Raw genomic sequence first — 15,810 nt, 5'->3', positions numbered from 1 at the left:
AAGACAGTTGATTTGCTCACTCTTCAAGATCTATGAAGCACAGCGGGCAAAAACAGGGGCATTAATATGAGCGCGCACATTTCCCCGAGCGAAGCAGAGCACAGGAACAAGTCTCCTTTCCCTGGATTAAAAGTACGAAGCCATCAAAATAAGAGTTATTAAAGCTGAGATTACACTGCCCTTTAAAAAACACCTAATAAATAAAATCACACCAAATGTGATGGTGTACTCAAGTGTACTCTTAGTGCTGATCCCAAGCCTGGGTAAATGGAAAGATTTTCATTGGGAGTGACGAGGATAGACAGGATTAGAAGTCAGTACATGAGAGGGACAGGTTGGGTCAAGCGATTTGCGGACAAAGGTAAAGAGGCAAGGCTGAGGTGGTTCGGACATGTACAGACGAGCGATGGTGGATGTATTGGACAAAGGACGTATGGAGCTGCCATATTCCAGGCGGAAAAGAGGAAGATCTCAGAGAAGGTTCATGGAAGTAGTGAAAGAGGCCATGCAGAGGGTTGGTGTTATAGAAGAGGATGCTGGGGATGAAATGGAGGCAGATGATCCACAATGGCGACTCCTAAAGGAAGCAGCCTGTAAATTTCACTAAATTTGAAAGCAATGGACAGCAGACAATGATAAAAAAACAAACCTAAGCCAGTGTGAGACAATGTGATGAAAACAAGCACTTTACTTAGAAATGGATAGTTTCAAACCATACATTTTTATTCCCGTTAACAGTTTAGACTCCAAACAGGTGGAAAAGCAGACTAAAAAATTCTAATTAAGTTTTATAACCATTTAAATTCCTCTTAAATTGCAAAAATTACACCAGGACACTTGGTTAGGCCTTCATACTATTATTTTACGAAGAAGGCAGACGTTGTTCATTTTTAGATTTATTGTTTTAATACTATTAGAGTTGATGGTAAGAATGACATTAGAAGAAGAAACCACGAAGACTAGGTCACAATATGAACTGATGTGAGGATATTTTGAGAATGGTGGCTCCAAGGGAAAATCATATATCATCTCTCCATTGAGACCTCCAGAAATTAATATCATTAATGGGATTCTGGAATAAAATGAAGCTTGTATTTCACCACTTAGGAAATAAAAAAAATATAGGTCTGTACTTCAATGCCCTTTGGCAACAAGTGAAAATAGAGACAAAGTGTGCGGGCAGACTGCAGCACAGAGGCTTTTAGGGCGATCGTGGCTCAAGAGTTGGCAGTTCGTCTTGTAATCGGAAGGTTGCCGGTTCGAACCCCGGCTCGGACAGTCTCAGTCGTTGTGTCCTTGGGCAAGACATTTCACCTAAGGCCTACTGGTGATGGCCAGAGGGGCCGATGGTGCGATATGGCAGCCTTGCTTCTGTCAGTCTGCCCCAGGGCAGCTGTGGCTACAACTGTAGCTTGCCTCCACCAGTGTGTGAATATGAGAGTGAATGAATTGTAAAGTGCTTTGAGGGTCTCGAAAAGCGCTATATAAGGGACACAATCCATTATTATTATTATTATTATTACGCTCCGAAGCTGCACAGTTGTCGGAGGAGTGATTAGTAAAGAACTGTGTGCACTAACTACCTTCAACCCTGTGGTTACTGTGGCAAACCTGCTACACTTATAAACCAAACCCATGTTTCAAATAACGTGTAGACAAAGGTAGCCATCATCTCCGGATGTTCAATGTTGTGCTCTCACTGAATCACTAGAGTTCTCAGTTTATTGACTACAAATACGTACACACACATTCACACACTCCTGCGCACGTCTCTTTGCTCTTTGTATGAAGGGGGTGAAGTGTCAGACCCTGTAGCTCCAGGCACTGCACAAATCCGCATCAACACAGTGCTTTGATATTAGTGAGGGACTCGGTTCTTACACCAGGGGAAGCCGCTCAATAAGCTGAGTGCAATAACAAAGGGACACGAGGTCTGACTGAAGCCGATGTGTCCCACTGCATTTCTGGGAAGGACTCAAATATGCTGCGTCTCACACCAGCGGGCCAGAAACCAGGATCAGCTTGCTTTTGTTCTGGAGTGTAACAAAAAAATACAGCGATGTGCAGCTCTGATAAATGTCTTATGTCAGAAAGTCAAATTCAGAGGGGGGTGGGAGGTGGGGGGGACCACGTCAGATTTGATTTTTGTCCAAAAAAAGACACCAGTGAGTTATTTCACACCTTTAGCCACAGAGGAAGAATTAATAGACGAACTCACCTCCTGCAGTCTGCGCGTGTAACAAAAACTAACCAGTCAATACTTCACAGCACACAGCCGCCCTTCACTCAATGAAAGCACCAGTTTGAGTCAAGAGGTTGGCGGTCTATTTTTCTGTGTCTGGAAAAAAAAATGTGTAAGAAAGTGTAAAAGCTTATATACCCCCCCCCCCCCCCCCCCCCCCCCCCCCCAAAAAAAAACAAAAAAAACAAAAGAAGAACAAAAGCAAAAAGTAATCTAACAAACAAGAAAAATAAATATATTCACTGCCGCCCAGTGGGAGAATCCTTCATTTGCTCAAATCAAAGCACAATGTGGACAAGATGCCTCCCTTTATGAGTGCATGTTTAATTTAAGCAGTTCACAGAGAGTCCTGTGATCAAACAAATCATTTTCATGAGAAGAAGAAAGGGGGACAACACAACACAGGAGCCCTTAACGCCATCTCATTGTGGACAAACTAAAAGCACACACAGCAGTGCATCTGTACTGGAACAAGACATTAGTTATTTTCATCTGTACTGCATATAGATTCTAGAGAAGATCTCACAATAAGATGGAAACTCCGTGGTACGATAAATGTTGATAAAACAGCCGAAACACAAAACACACAAACATTAGATGCTACTGATAATTCTTATCACCTAACCAGAAAGACATGCACTCCTACACACAGACGCACATCTTGGAGTGCGTTCTTTCCTTCAAATCTCTGATTACACATTAAACTGGCAGCCAGACGACCTGTAGCCAGTGTACAGCTGTGGCCATCTGTCTGCTTTTGTACACAATTCTCTTGCCTTTCTTGCGTTTTCATTTACAAATGGGAACCTCTGAAATCAGTGAACCCTCTGTCTCTGAATCGCGCCTTAAACCACATGCCGCTAATGCGCTAAAAATCTCTAACACAGAATAACTTTTGATGTTGATTATTTCATTAAGAAACCCCAACATTCATGTTAAAAGCCCCGAGTTGTCCTCACCAAAACAGCCACTTTAGGATTAAAACAATCAATGATCCTCAACAATGGGCTCTGTTGGCTTGTGCTCAGACCTTGAGAGCAATTATAACTCATTGTCAGCGTAAACAAGTGCGGACCTTTTCCACATTCAGCAAACTACACTGAACCTTGTCACCTCTACATTGCTTTTACGCTGACAACTCCAATTCTTTTCATCCTCCTGTCTTGTGTTCACTTCTTTGTTCCCTTCTCTCCATGAAGTAAAAATGAACCTGAGCCTATCTACGCCCAAACCTTAGACAGTGTGTCCGAGTGGCATTTCTTATAACTAAGGCTGTAATTTCTAACCCAAAACCAATGTAATTTAGTAATAAACCCACCTCCCACAAGCTCATCCATCAACACCACAGTAATAAAGGCCCCTTGCAGATCATGGGCATGAGGGTCACTATTCCTCCTCTATCTCCTGCTCAGAGTAATACTTCTTCTCTGGAGGGAATCTCCCAGCTGCCTTGAGGACTTAATCAGATGTGATTCCCAAAATAAAGAGACCACATTAAGCCTCGCTGAGGAAGTGCTGACGGAGGACTAATATCTCCTCATCTGTTTATTATGCGCTATAAAGACAGAGTCGAATGGAGAGAACTCCACGAGTGCTTAATTGCATATTGATGTGTATCGCAGGAGAGAGAGGCTTGCCCCCGCTACAGTGTGGGTGGGAAATACACGTCACCACGCAGCTGAAATGCCCTGAAAATAAGCAACGATGGCACAGACGATTTCCAAAACTCTGGCTCGGGATTTTTCCATTTATATTAATAACAATTTTCATCATGAGGGGAGTGCCAGAGCAGGAGAAGCAGAGCAACACACTGAGGGATAATGATCTCAGGCCTCCAGTCAAAACTCAGGCTGGCTCCTTAACACGAGCAGCTCGTAAACACAGCCGATAGCAGCGAGCGAACGCACCCAATTAAAAAGCTCTTTCTTTCAGCTCATGAAGACAAGGCCTTGTTTTGTTTTTTTTACCTTTCATCTTTCACCTGTCAGAGAACTGAAAGCAATACTATAAAGCAGCTCTAACTAAAGACCTGCAGCGCAGGGCTTAACCCGGTCGAGCGGAGAGAAAGTGCACAAGAGGAAGTGGTTTGACTGACAACGGAGGCCTAAAAAACGCAAAACAAAAAAAAATCCCCAGAGGCCGTGTGAAATTCTTCCTCTGTTCATTCCGCTACAAATGATATCTGTTTATCTTTTAAACAGGCAGACGATTCGTCGTTAACATTTCTCGTATCTATGCGTAAACACATAACGACAAGAAAAATCTCATAGTGAGAACCTGCTGTGGTTCCTTTTTCGACGTGTCGCTGGTGAGTTTGGTTTAAGGGTGAAATACTCGAGAACAATTAGATATACGCAACATGGTGCTGCACATAAATGACGCAAGACTATTGACTCAAAGAGATCAACATGAACAGCTCTTTTACCAGCAAATATTTAATGAATTCATAAATATTATGAAATATCTATAAAGATGATGCAAGCTAGGTTCAGTATTACTTAATGAACTGATTTAAAAAAAAGTCAGTTAATTTCTCCCAGTTACATCACTGTGAACTGAATATCTTTTGGGCATCAGTTAAAAAAAAACCCCAAAACAAGCAATTCAACCAGTGAGCAAAGAAAATAATCTAATAATAATAATTAATCAAATAATAGACAGTTGCAGTGTTGCTTCCAGCTCATGCAACAGTGTGATAAGAAGAAACAAAAAACTATGGCAGTCTGCATCTGTCGCTGAGCTGCACAGGTGGCGATATGTGGGCTGCTCTGTAATAAGATAAACTGATGTGTTGACACAAGCCAGCAGATGGTGCCACTTGTGATGTTTTCACACGTAACACAGATGCATTAAACACTCCCCCCCCTCCCCTCCCCTGCTTTGACAACCACAACCTGTATTCTTTTCAGAAGGTACAAAGATCGATATCTGGCCTTTTATCATCAATGGACTCGGGAACAAATGCGTTGTCTCGAAAACCAGCGTGCAGCTTTTCTTGCTGGTGGCTTGAAGTACACCTTGCCTGATTCATCCAGAGCGGCTACCCCGTTTGCATACATAAAACAGCGAAATAAAGTCATGTGAACGAGCCACAATGTGCCAAATACCTTCCGCGCACCCAGCAGTTATATTAGAGCGTGGGCGTGTGAAAAAAACACAGATCTGATGTTTTACATTCTGTGTGGGTTACTCTGTTATCTGTCTGTAGCAGGCTTGTGGGAATATGCGAGGGAGTTCACATTTCAGTTTGTGTCTGTGCGCTTGCAAGCTCTCATGTCCTGCTGTGTGTATGTTAACCACACTCATCCTGTGCGTCGAGCCACTCGCCTGGGAACTGACGCGCTCCGCCTTTTACCCCCTCGGTCTCTTCCTCTCCCTCACTCTAGCTCTCACTGTCTCGTACGAAACTCACTGTGCTGCGAGGTAAAAAAGAATGCGAAAAGAAGAAGAAGTCACATTTCGCCCACAGCTCTGAACACCTGAGCTGTCACTGAATTCTTGAAATGCAGAATGAAGCATCACCGAGTACGTCGCACAAACAAAGTCATGACCTGCTGTGGTGAGGATGGGGTGGGGGGTGTGTGTGTGTGGGGGGGGGGTGGGGGTGGGGGGGGGGGGGTGACACTGAATTAGGCCACAAAGTGAAAGCATGTGTGTCCGGGTGAAGGACGGTGTTATTCAAACATGCAGTAAGTGTGTCTCTCCCCATGAGCGGCGAGAACAAAATGGAATCAAATTAGATCAGGAGAGGGTTTATTTTAGCAAAAGAAAGCAGGATGGGGGGCACTGAAGTATCAGTTACAACGCTAGCACACTTCTATTCCTTGGTTCCATTCTCTGAATCGCTCTGAGGTCAGAGCGCTCTGCCGAAGCTCCCGTTTTTCCTTGATCCATTATTCATGCTTCCCCAGTGGAGCTCTGCCTCCGTGGCAAATAGGTTTCCACAGCTACGCCGGAGCACACGCGTTCACACACATGCAGATAATGATGCAGATAAACACGCGTTCAGATCATCCACATACAGTGTCAAACTGTCTTTTCACATCCCGTGACACAACAACCACAGCGAAGTGTGAGAGCAGCAAATTACTTCAAAGCAGAAGCAACAGAGGGATCCAACGGAGGCTGCAGCATTTCACGCCTATCGGGGGCCGACATAAGCTCGTTATGGAGCAGTAACCATGGCGGGCACACATATGGAGGAAAAGGGTTCCTCCTCGGCCAACTGGGCCAGAGGAGAATCAGCTGGACTTTTATCCTGCAGGTTCATTGATCGGCACGTTAACAACAGTAGTTATAAATTAGCAGAAAGAGGGAGAGAAAGACAGAATATACAGCACGGATTCAGGGTGACGCTTTTGTGTAGCAGACATGAAAATTGGCTCTTGGCTTTTAATATCCACCCATTGCCTCTGTGGAACTGTAAATTCAACTGAATCTGAGCATTATGCCTCCGTTATATCGAGTGAAAGGCCACTGCCGACTCCAGAAAATCTGAGCTAGGAAAAGAGGCCAATGCCTTTGTGTGCATTTGCCTCTCGTGTACAATAAAAAATCTTTACCCTGCTGGGATGGCTCCTCTGGCAGTCCCCACGGAAATGCGCTGGGTGCCCGGACGGTTCAGATTGTTCTGTCCGTTAATGGTGAGAGCGTGGTGGCCATGGGCAGATGAAAGAGATGGCATCACGGGGGAACAGGGGAAGTTGGCAGCGGACAGTGGCAACTGCACCTGTTCAGCTTTAGCTTGTCCACCTCCCAGGCTAATGTTATTGTTGTTTGTGCCGGTGGAGCTGGATGTTGGAGACCAAAACGAAGTCCCGGCGAAGGTGTTGCTTTGCCGCACTACAGTATGGGTCCCTGCGACGCCTGCGTTGCCCGCCGTCCCCCCGTGGAGTTTACGTCTCTGGGAGGCCAGGATGGCATTAGAGGCAGCTCTTGTACTGTTAACCAGGATGCACTGCTGGCAGGAGCAGGGCTGGCCGGAGCTGGCCCCCACAGGCCAGGACTGGGACTTGGGGATGGAGCCCATGATGAGCGGGTAGGCCAGGTCCATGCGTCTCCGCAGGCGTCTCTTTCTCTGGCTCTGCCTGTTGGTCTGAGACATGCTGTTGAAGTCGATGAGGTAGCAGAAGCCCAGAGAGGTCAGGTCCAGCCAGGGATGCTGCTTCTCGTAGGCGTTCTGGATGGTCACGCAGATCTCCATGTCGTACGGCGTCCACGAGCCGTTATCGTTCTCCCACTCCCACACCACACCTTTTCCTGGGGCAGATGACGGATCATAGAAGTTCCTCTGGACTGGTCTCATGGTGCCTAAGAGGAATCAACAGAGAAGAGAAGTAACATGAGGACGGCTTTGTATTCAGAAAGCTTATAACATGTTTCACTCCAGTAAAATTAGCATGTAGAAAAGAGGTGGGGGGGGAGGGTTCCTCGAAAATCCCATAACCCATAATGCATCACATTGTCCATAATATTCAATTCAGATTTCTTCACAAAACCTCTTTTGCATCAAAGCCAACACCTCCAGATTGAAAGGCAAGGAACCCAGAAACTGAAAAACCTGATGACATCATAAGGATCATTAATGCATAATCACTTTTCTAATGACGTCTGTGCCTCTGAATGGAGATTTCAAAAGTTTGCATAAGTAACCCTATGTATCACCATGGTTACTTATCATGAGTCATACTCACAGGCTTCACCATGCATAATGAGAAGATTGTTGGAGTGCCCCTTTAATGTATTTCAATTATTGATCTCACCATAGGCGGAAAATGAGATGGTGCTAATTTAATGAGAAAAAATAATAGATAATAGAACATGGGTTTGCCTTTCACAGTTTGGTGATGTATGCTCGCTTGTGTGCTGCTATAATTAACAGTTAATGAGTAAATGAATAACTGTTTGGATGATAAATAGACAGAAACTGCCTGTGACATTAGCCTGAGGAGATCCGCAGCTTTTCTGTGTAAAGCTCATCAAGTGAGCTAACAAGTGTTGAGACGCCAACTTGACCAACTGAAGGAGATGAAGTATAAGAGTTCACCTGCTGCCTGAAGGAATAACAAACTGGGGTGCACACATAGTTCAATCACTCAACCTTTGAAGCTCCTGCTGTGTCGTAAACTGCATGCACGGCCTTTAAAGAACACAGACATCATACCCACTGCTGTGTCCGTCTGAACGGTAAGGGGGGGGGATAAAGCCAGGAGCTTTGTACTTCTGTCCGTCTGCTGATGACCACTTGGCTCCCACCTCCATTATAACACAATTACTGTAGTCACATGGGAAATTAGGACACCTTAGCTTATCCATCTCCCCGCCACACGTCAGCACGGGTATCCAGGCACTCCAGCCAAAAGCGTCATCCCCTCCTTCCCCCACCTAATTTAACGGGTAAATGCACACTCCCAAACCAGGGAGGACCAGGGTGATAATGGAGGGAAGGGAGTGTGTGCCGAGGATGAATGGGGGTGGGAATGAGTAGAGGGTTTGTGGGCAGCAGTAAACCCTCACCCGGGAGCTTGATGCTGGCTCCGGAGAATAAAATGCATCAGCAGAATCAGCAAGTCTGACCTTGAGTCGTTGCTGCAGACTGCTAAAGGACTGGGCTCGACAGCTAATTTTATTTGGAGCGTCTTTAGAACCACACACACACACACACACACACACACACATTTACAGATGACTGCTCAATGAGCCAGCTGCCTGTGTCTCTCACGTCTTCAGTCAGTCAGCCGTGCACAACTTTCTCAGCCAGTCACATCCATGCCTGCTCACAGCTTGCCAACTTGCTTTCTTATATAGCACTATGCAAAAGGGTAAAAACCACCTCTTGTTTCTTTAAATTTTGCTTCAAGTGAGCCAGAGTTTCTTGTAATTAAAAAAAAGGTCTTGAGCAATAGTTCTCCAGGGTTTCTAAAGGTCTTTCTGCTTTTTCACCCATTTTTAGTCCAGTTGACTGGACAATTTCATAGCTCAGTCCTTGAACATTGACCTGTGAAATATTCTACAATAAAAAAGCACCTGACTCAAGGGATGAGCCATTGGTGTTTCTACATATAACATCTTCAGGCGCTTTCCTACAGCAGCCTGTTGCAAAAACACATCACGTTTTCCTATTATTTTTAGCCGAATCTCAAAATAGCAAGTTGACAGGCATGATATAGAATAACAGCAAACATACCATGTAATAGCATAATATATCATAATATTACTCTTGCACCAATGTGATTTCCGAAGAGTTACTAGCAAAAAAACATCGCATTTCTCAGCATGTGTGCAGCAAGTCCTTAAAAAATGGGAGAAAACCATACAAGTGGAGTGACAAAGAAGAAGAGCCAGGCCTAAAAAAAAAAACTACAGTAGATGAACAGTATCTGAAAATCATCTCTTTAAGAAATAGGAAAACTTCAGGCAGAGACCTGACACAGGACCCGCAGAGATGCATCTGGACCTTCAGCTGATCCTTACACTGGTCACTGAAACCTAATCAGAAAAGGTCTGAGTGGAAGGGTGAGGTATGCCAAATTACACAAGAAGTGGAGTGAAAATCTAGACTAAAATGTTCAAAGGATGTCAAGAGAGAAGTGCAACAGTGAGTGTCTACAGTCTACAGCTGTAAAACACAGTGGAGGCTCTGTCATGGTTTGAAGCTGCAGTTCAGACAGTGGTGTTGGAGATCTTGTCAAAATTGTTGGAATTATGAACGCAAAAAAGTGCCATTCGATTTTGATCCACCATGTATTACCATCTGGAAAGCATCTGATTGGCACCAGCTTTATTTGTCAGCATGATAACAATCCCAAACACACTGCCAATTCAGTAAAAGCATACCAGGATAGAGAAACGCACAACAGATGTCTATCAGTCATGGATTGGGCTCCCCACAGCCCGGACCTCAACATCATTAAAGCAGTGTGGGATCATCTTGACAGGGAACAAACCAAAAGTAAACATCCAGAGAAGAGTTTTGAAAGCCCTTAAAGAACCCTGGAGAACTAGTCCTGATGACTACTTAAAGAAATACCAAGAACGTTTTCCCCTCGAGAGTTCAGGAGAATAAAGGTGGTCAATACCAACTTTCCATTTGGTTAGAATTATATTCTGGTTTTACCACAATACTGAATTTCCATGTATGTCTGCATGTTTCACATTGTGTTCTCTATTGGTTTACGACTTTTGCACTGCACAATTTCCATCGAGATGATAAAAATGAAATATATAACACAGATTTCAGTGTATTTCAAAAACACAACACGCACACTAACAAACCACTAATTCTTAAACTGATTAATTTTATCTATACACAAATCAGGGGAAAGCTCTGAGCCCCTCATCACTGTGGCAACTGCAGGATGCATTATGTTCATGGCCCGATCAATGGCGGCACAGCTCCAAACAGTCTTGACCAGCGTTAAAGTGTAAACTGTAAATATTTAATCATGTGGAGATGTTTCATTCCCAGTCTCAACTTCAGGGAGGAAGCAAAGATGGACATTATCTCTTTCTGTAATCCTGTTAGGTATTTGTGAGCACTCTGATGGTGCACCATGCATGAAACGAGCTCAACTTGAAAGAGTTTCTTCAAACAGTTCAGTGGGTTTTAAAGGATGAGCGTTTGGCAGTCAGGTTTCTTGAGTGTAACTGAACGAGGTCAGGACCGAGCATTGCTCAGCATTTACAGCCAGATAGCTGCACAGTTCAGGACTCTCATTCTTCACCATCACACTGGAGTCGAGCGTAAAGTTGTCCAGTAACTAAACACAAAGAGTTGTTTGACAAAGCTTATAAGGTGTGTATGTAGGTTAAGAGGGTGTGGGGGATGGGGTGCTAGCACCTAGATGTGGTTTGCTGAGAAGCAGTTTCAGAATGTAACTTCTCCTAAAACCACACATTGACATATTTGCAATTATGTTTGCACACCCATTAAACATGCATTTCTAGTCAGATGAAAAGCCAAATTAGCATTTTGTGCTAACTCCCATGTTTAATGGGATGAGTATCTACCAAGGTCATTTTAATTAAATAAAACTGGAACTAGTAGAAAACCTTTGAATTTGGAAAGCTAAAATAAAAACCTTTACAGTTCGGTATTTGTCAATTTGGTAAACTTTTCTCCTGATGAGCTTTTGACTGACATGTTTACTTAGACTTTGGATGTCTAGAGGACTTCTTTCGAAAAGTTATCTGGTTTTTACTGTTACTGTAAATCTTGCCTCCATCACATGCTGGAAGACTAAAATTAACTGGAACTATTAAAAACTAAAGCAAAACTAAAAGCTTTTTAAACAATAACGGTAAAGTGACGAAAGCGAAACCCCCCGGAAACAAACCGAAACTAAACTAAATTAAAAACAAAAAGTCAAAATAAAATAAAAATAAGATATCTCTGCTGAACTCTTGAAATGTGTAACATCACCACTTGCTGTTTCATTTGAAAAATTAAACAGTAATTTATTAAGTACACACCATTGTTTCGAATGTTAATGAAGGCCAGAGCAAAAAAAAAAAAAAAAATACCCAAGATAAATAATCCAATAAATCTGACTTTAAATAAACTTTAAATGTTTGCATTCTTGTGTAGAGAAACTCTGAAGCACACCGAAGAAAACACCAGAGGTCACAACAACACTTTGGTCTGGGAGCCTCCTGTAGGAAGTTTTATTCAAAACATACACCCTGAATCTCTTCTCCGAGTCTCACGTTGGGCTGTAATTCTCTGCTGTGTATCCTACCTTCCTCTGTGAAAACCCAGGATCGAGTTGTTGACGTTCTCCCCATGACCGTTCTTGCTCTTCCTAACAGGAAACGATGCGAGAGTGGCTGCTTCCTGTCTGAACCTGTGCAGCCATCTTTCCTGCCTTCCCTTCTCATCTCCCTTATCTCATCTCCCACATTGTCCTCTAGCTGTCCTTTCCCCAACACCAGCATGGTTTGCTCTTGGGCAAGCTGGAGCTGTGTGATGTATTGCCACATCGGGCCTCACTGTGGGACTCTAGCCCTACTGTCACACGGGGCCAGGAGGGTTCAGGGTGAGCGTCGTTGCCCTCTCAAATCATGGCTGTGGGGAAACTTCCCTCTGTCTGTTCATCACATGACGCCATGCCAGTCTCCATCCTTAATAGCTTTGTTTTTCTCTGGAAGTGAAGGAAGCCCAGTCTGAATCACTGTTTTATATGGAAGGACATGCATCATTAAATTCTAACATCCTTGGCTGCCCTTAGAGGCTTACAGCATGGAGACACAGCAGATTAGCAAAATGATGCTTTGTAAAACATGCCAAAGGTTTATCTCTGAAGAAGACAATGACAGCTCGCATATCACAGCAGGAAACCAGCTCCAAACACTGCAAAAACTAAGCTTCTGAGAAGATGAACTTATGTCTAAGGCTTGAAGAGATGCAATTGCCTTTTATTTAACCAGCAACACAGCTCCTTTAAACACAATAGACATAAACAACTACAACATCTTAAAAATGTATTTTATATTGATCTGCAGTTTAAACTTTAATAATATATGGGCACTGGAATTTTTTATTTCAGACTGGGATCACTTGTTTTGTAGTCTGTAATCAGGTTCAGATTAAAACATTTAAAATGTAACTGTATGCATAGAGAAACTGTAACTTTCTCATTTTAAAAGAGGGGAGAAAATTGATGTGATTGAGTTCGTAGTATAATGTCCTATGAGATTCAGGCTATGAATGGAGATTCACAGGTTCACCAACTCCTGAGCATCAAAGAGCCAGACCAAAAAAAATCCATGCAACTGCTAACCCAGCAACCAATGGGCTCAGCTAATCGATGACAGGTGATGCAGTCACCCAATAACCCAACCATATCATACGCCCCAAATCCCCAATTCAAAGAAAATGAATCATTTCTGCTTGACTTTCATACGCAAAGCTTCTTTTTTTAGGTATAGACACAAAAACTGTTTGGTTGGGTTGAGAAGGACACGGTCAGGTTGAAAACAACATTACAACATTAACTCTTTAGTTTTAAAAACGATGCTAAAGCTGAGACCAAGGCGTCCCACTCAAGCGGCCCTGTGTGACAAGTTAAGATTCAGACGCCTCTTTAAATATCAAAGCAGAAAACAATTTTTTCAATTTTCAATTTTGTTATACTAAAAACATGGCCACCGGTATACGCACTTATTCTATCTTTATCCTCTACTTATAATGTAACACATAACAAACTAGAGCAGGGCGATATGACCAAAAATATTTATCACGATATACATTTGAAAATTTGCGATAACGATATAACTGACGATATAATTGACACTAGACAAAATACTTTACAACCCCACAACTTTATTAGTGCAAAAAAAAACCATCAATGTATTTTCACTTAAACAAGCAGCTGTTTTTTATGTGCATTAAAGTTATATAAAAATGTAACAGTGCAAATGCAAATTCCTTGCTGACAGTTTAACCAAAAGGCATTTCCAGTGGAAATTGGCCGACATATCCTCAGCATAACCATGTATAATATCCACAAAACTTAAAAAGAGGTTATACACACACAATACGGTAATATTATGTTGAAGCACAGTACGTATCACTCCGCGAGGCTCCTGCCTACGATAGCCGTAATGCTCCGACAATCCATCAAGCGGTGCGGATTCGTAGCTTAGCAAAGTCGTACTGAAACATTTGACAGATTTTCGAGCGCTGTGTACCACATAAAATTGTTTCGAGGTCAGTAAACACAACCAGAATTCATACATAAGGCACACGGGATTATAAGGGGCACTGTCGATTTTCAGTAAAATCAAAGTATTGATTCTAAGTGTGCCCTATTTTCCAAAAAACACGGTAATAACGACAGCCCGCTAGCATGCTCTAGCAAAAATAGTGCTTTGTTGTGTATCTGAGGGACGAAAGCTAAACCAGTTCCACACCACTGAAGTTGCAGCATTTTTACAAACCAATTCTGGTTCATCTGTTTCATTCAACCATCCGCTTTCGCCCTTCTCATTCTCCGCCATGCTTTTTCCGCCATGTGCGTATGAGAACAAAGGCACTGCGCATGTGCGTTTTACCCATATTCTATCGCGATATTTCATTTTCTTATCGTTGCCCAACATTATACCGGTATTACCGTGAACGGTATGATATGGCCCAGCCCTACAACAAACTAGAGGAAAGAAAGGCTTTTACACCTCATTACAGTTCATCGAGGGAGTAAAACTACTTCCTTCCACGCAGAGACCCTCTAAATCTGTCACTCGGGTTATGACACGCTAACTACTCTGCGGTGTGTTCAAGAAAACTGTGGTCACAACAGCCTTAAAGAAAACTGTCAGTTCCTTATGATCTCTTGTCTTGCCACGGGTAACACCTGCATGGCTGCTGCAAAATACACAGGATTTAATCTTTGCTGTCACACTGAGGAAAGGTTTTGCTGTCGCTGAAGCTGTCTCTGGGGTCTTAAAGGAGATAGGGCAGGAGGAAGGGTTTGCTCGTATGTGAACCTTCATACAACTGCTTTCCCTGAGAAAAGCACCGACAGAGTCAGCACCTCATCTCCTCTCTCATCTCATCCGCTGCTGACGCCAGCTTTCCCTCGCTTTCCACCGTCTCTCCTGGATCTGTTTCAGCAATGCCTCGCTGAGCCATTCTTCACATTTTCCACTCTGTCACTCACTGGACCCCGTCCCGCTCTCACTCAACGCTCAACTCTTGGAGCGAGAACAAAAATCTGTGTCATTGAATTAGGGCGCGCATCACCTTGTAGTTAATGCTCTTCTTTGCGCTGCTGCTTTGGGAAGAAAGGCAGAAGAGAAGCGCCAGGATCAGGCACTATAATATGGCCTTATAATTGACAAACCTCTTCAATTTCCCTGGGGCTGCTTTGAACCTATTAGTGCGGCGGTTTTCAATTTAACTACAGAAGGATGGGGGCCAGTAACAGGTCCAGCATCATATGCCTTGATGGTATCTGAGAAGCAGAGCTACCTATTCTCTGTAAGAAACCAGGCATCCCACTGCCATAAAAGAGAGTTCAGTTACAAAACGTATTTTAATGTAACCAATATTGCATTAACTTGATCTTGCGCTTTCACAGTGAAGAAAACCACATTTTTGGGTCAGCTGTGGTAGAAAAGGTAATCTACCAGCCTAAAAGATCCCTGGCTGCTCCAGTCTGCATGTAAAAGTATCCTTGGGCAAGATCATGAACCCTGAGTTGAATCCTGAGTTCATCAAAGTGTGAATGTTAGATCGAAAGCACTTAGGCTGGGAAAAAAGTGCCTTTGTGAAAGATCGAATGAGGCTCTAGTATAAAGTGCTTTAAGTGCTTGAGCAGAGTAGAAAAGCGCTACATAACAACCAGTTAATTTACCATTCCCCAGTTAACTAATTAACCTTCACTTTACAAACTGTCCAAAATAATGAAATTGTGCTTTTTTTTATGCTGCGAGCCAATGCTGACAATAACCGGACTGATTTAGTGGCTATTTAACAGACCATACAGTATATGCACTATTTTTGTTTGATTTGCTGTGAATGCATTAAATTACAAAACTTTTTTTGTACAGGAATGCACCAACTTCCAACA

General features: G+C 43.2%; 1 protein-coding gene across 2 annotated transcripts in view; it reads right to left on the bottom strand.

Moving 5' to 3' along the window:
* Positions 1-15,810, bottom strand: part of dtx1 (deltex 1, E3 ubiquitin ligase) — a 49,799-nt gene that overhangs the window by 15,629 nt on the left and 18,360 nt on the right. For both annotated transcript variants that reach the window (XM_063489286.1, XM_063489285.1), the window contains one exon: positions 6,805-7,552. In XM_063489286.1, the coding sequence (XP_063345356.1) occupies positions 6,805-7,552 (748 nt within the window). The remainder of the gene's footprint in view (positions 1-6,804; positions 7,553-15,810) is intronic.

This window comes from Pelmatolapia mariae, linkage group LG12 (genome assembly GCF_036321145.2).
Source record: "Pelmatolapia mariae isolate MD_Pm_ZW linkage group LG12, Pm_UMD_F_2, whole genome shotgun sequence".
Taxonomy (NCBI): domain Eukaryota; kingdom Metazoa; phylum Chordata; class Actinopteri; order Cichliformes; family Cichlidae; genus Pelmatolapia; species Pelmatolapia mariae.
Note: the sequence above shows the minus strand (reverse complement) of the source record. Positions and strands in the feature narration are given on the sequence as shown.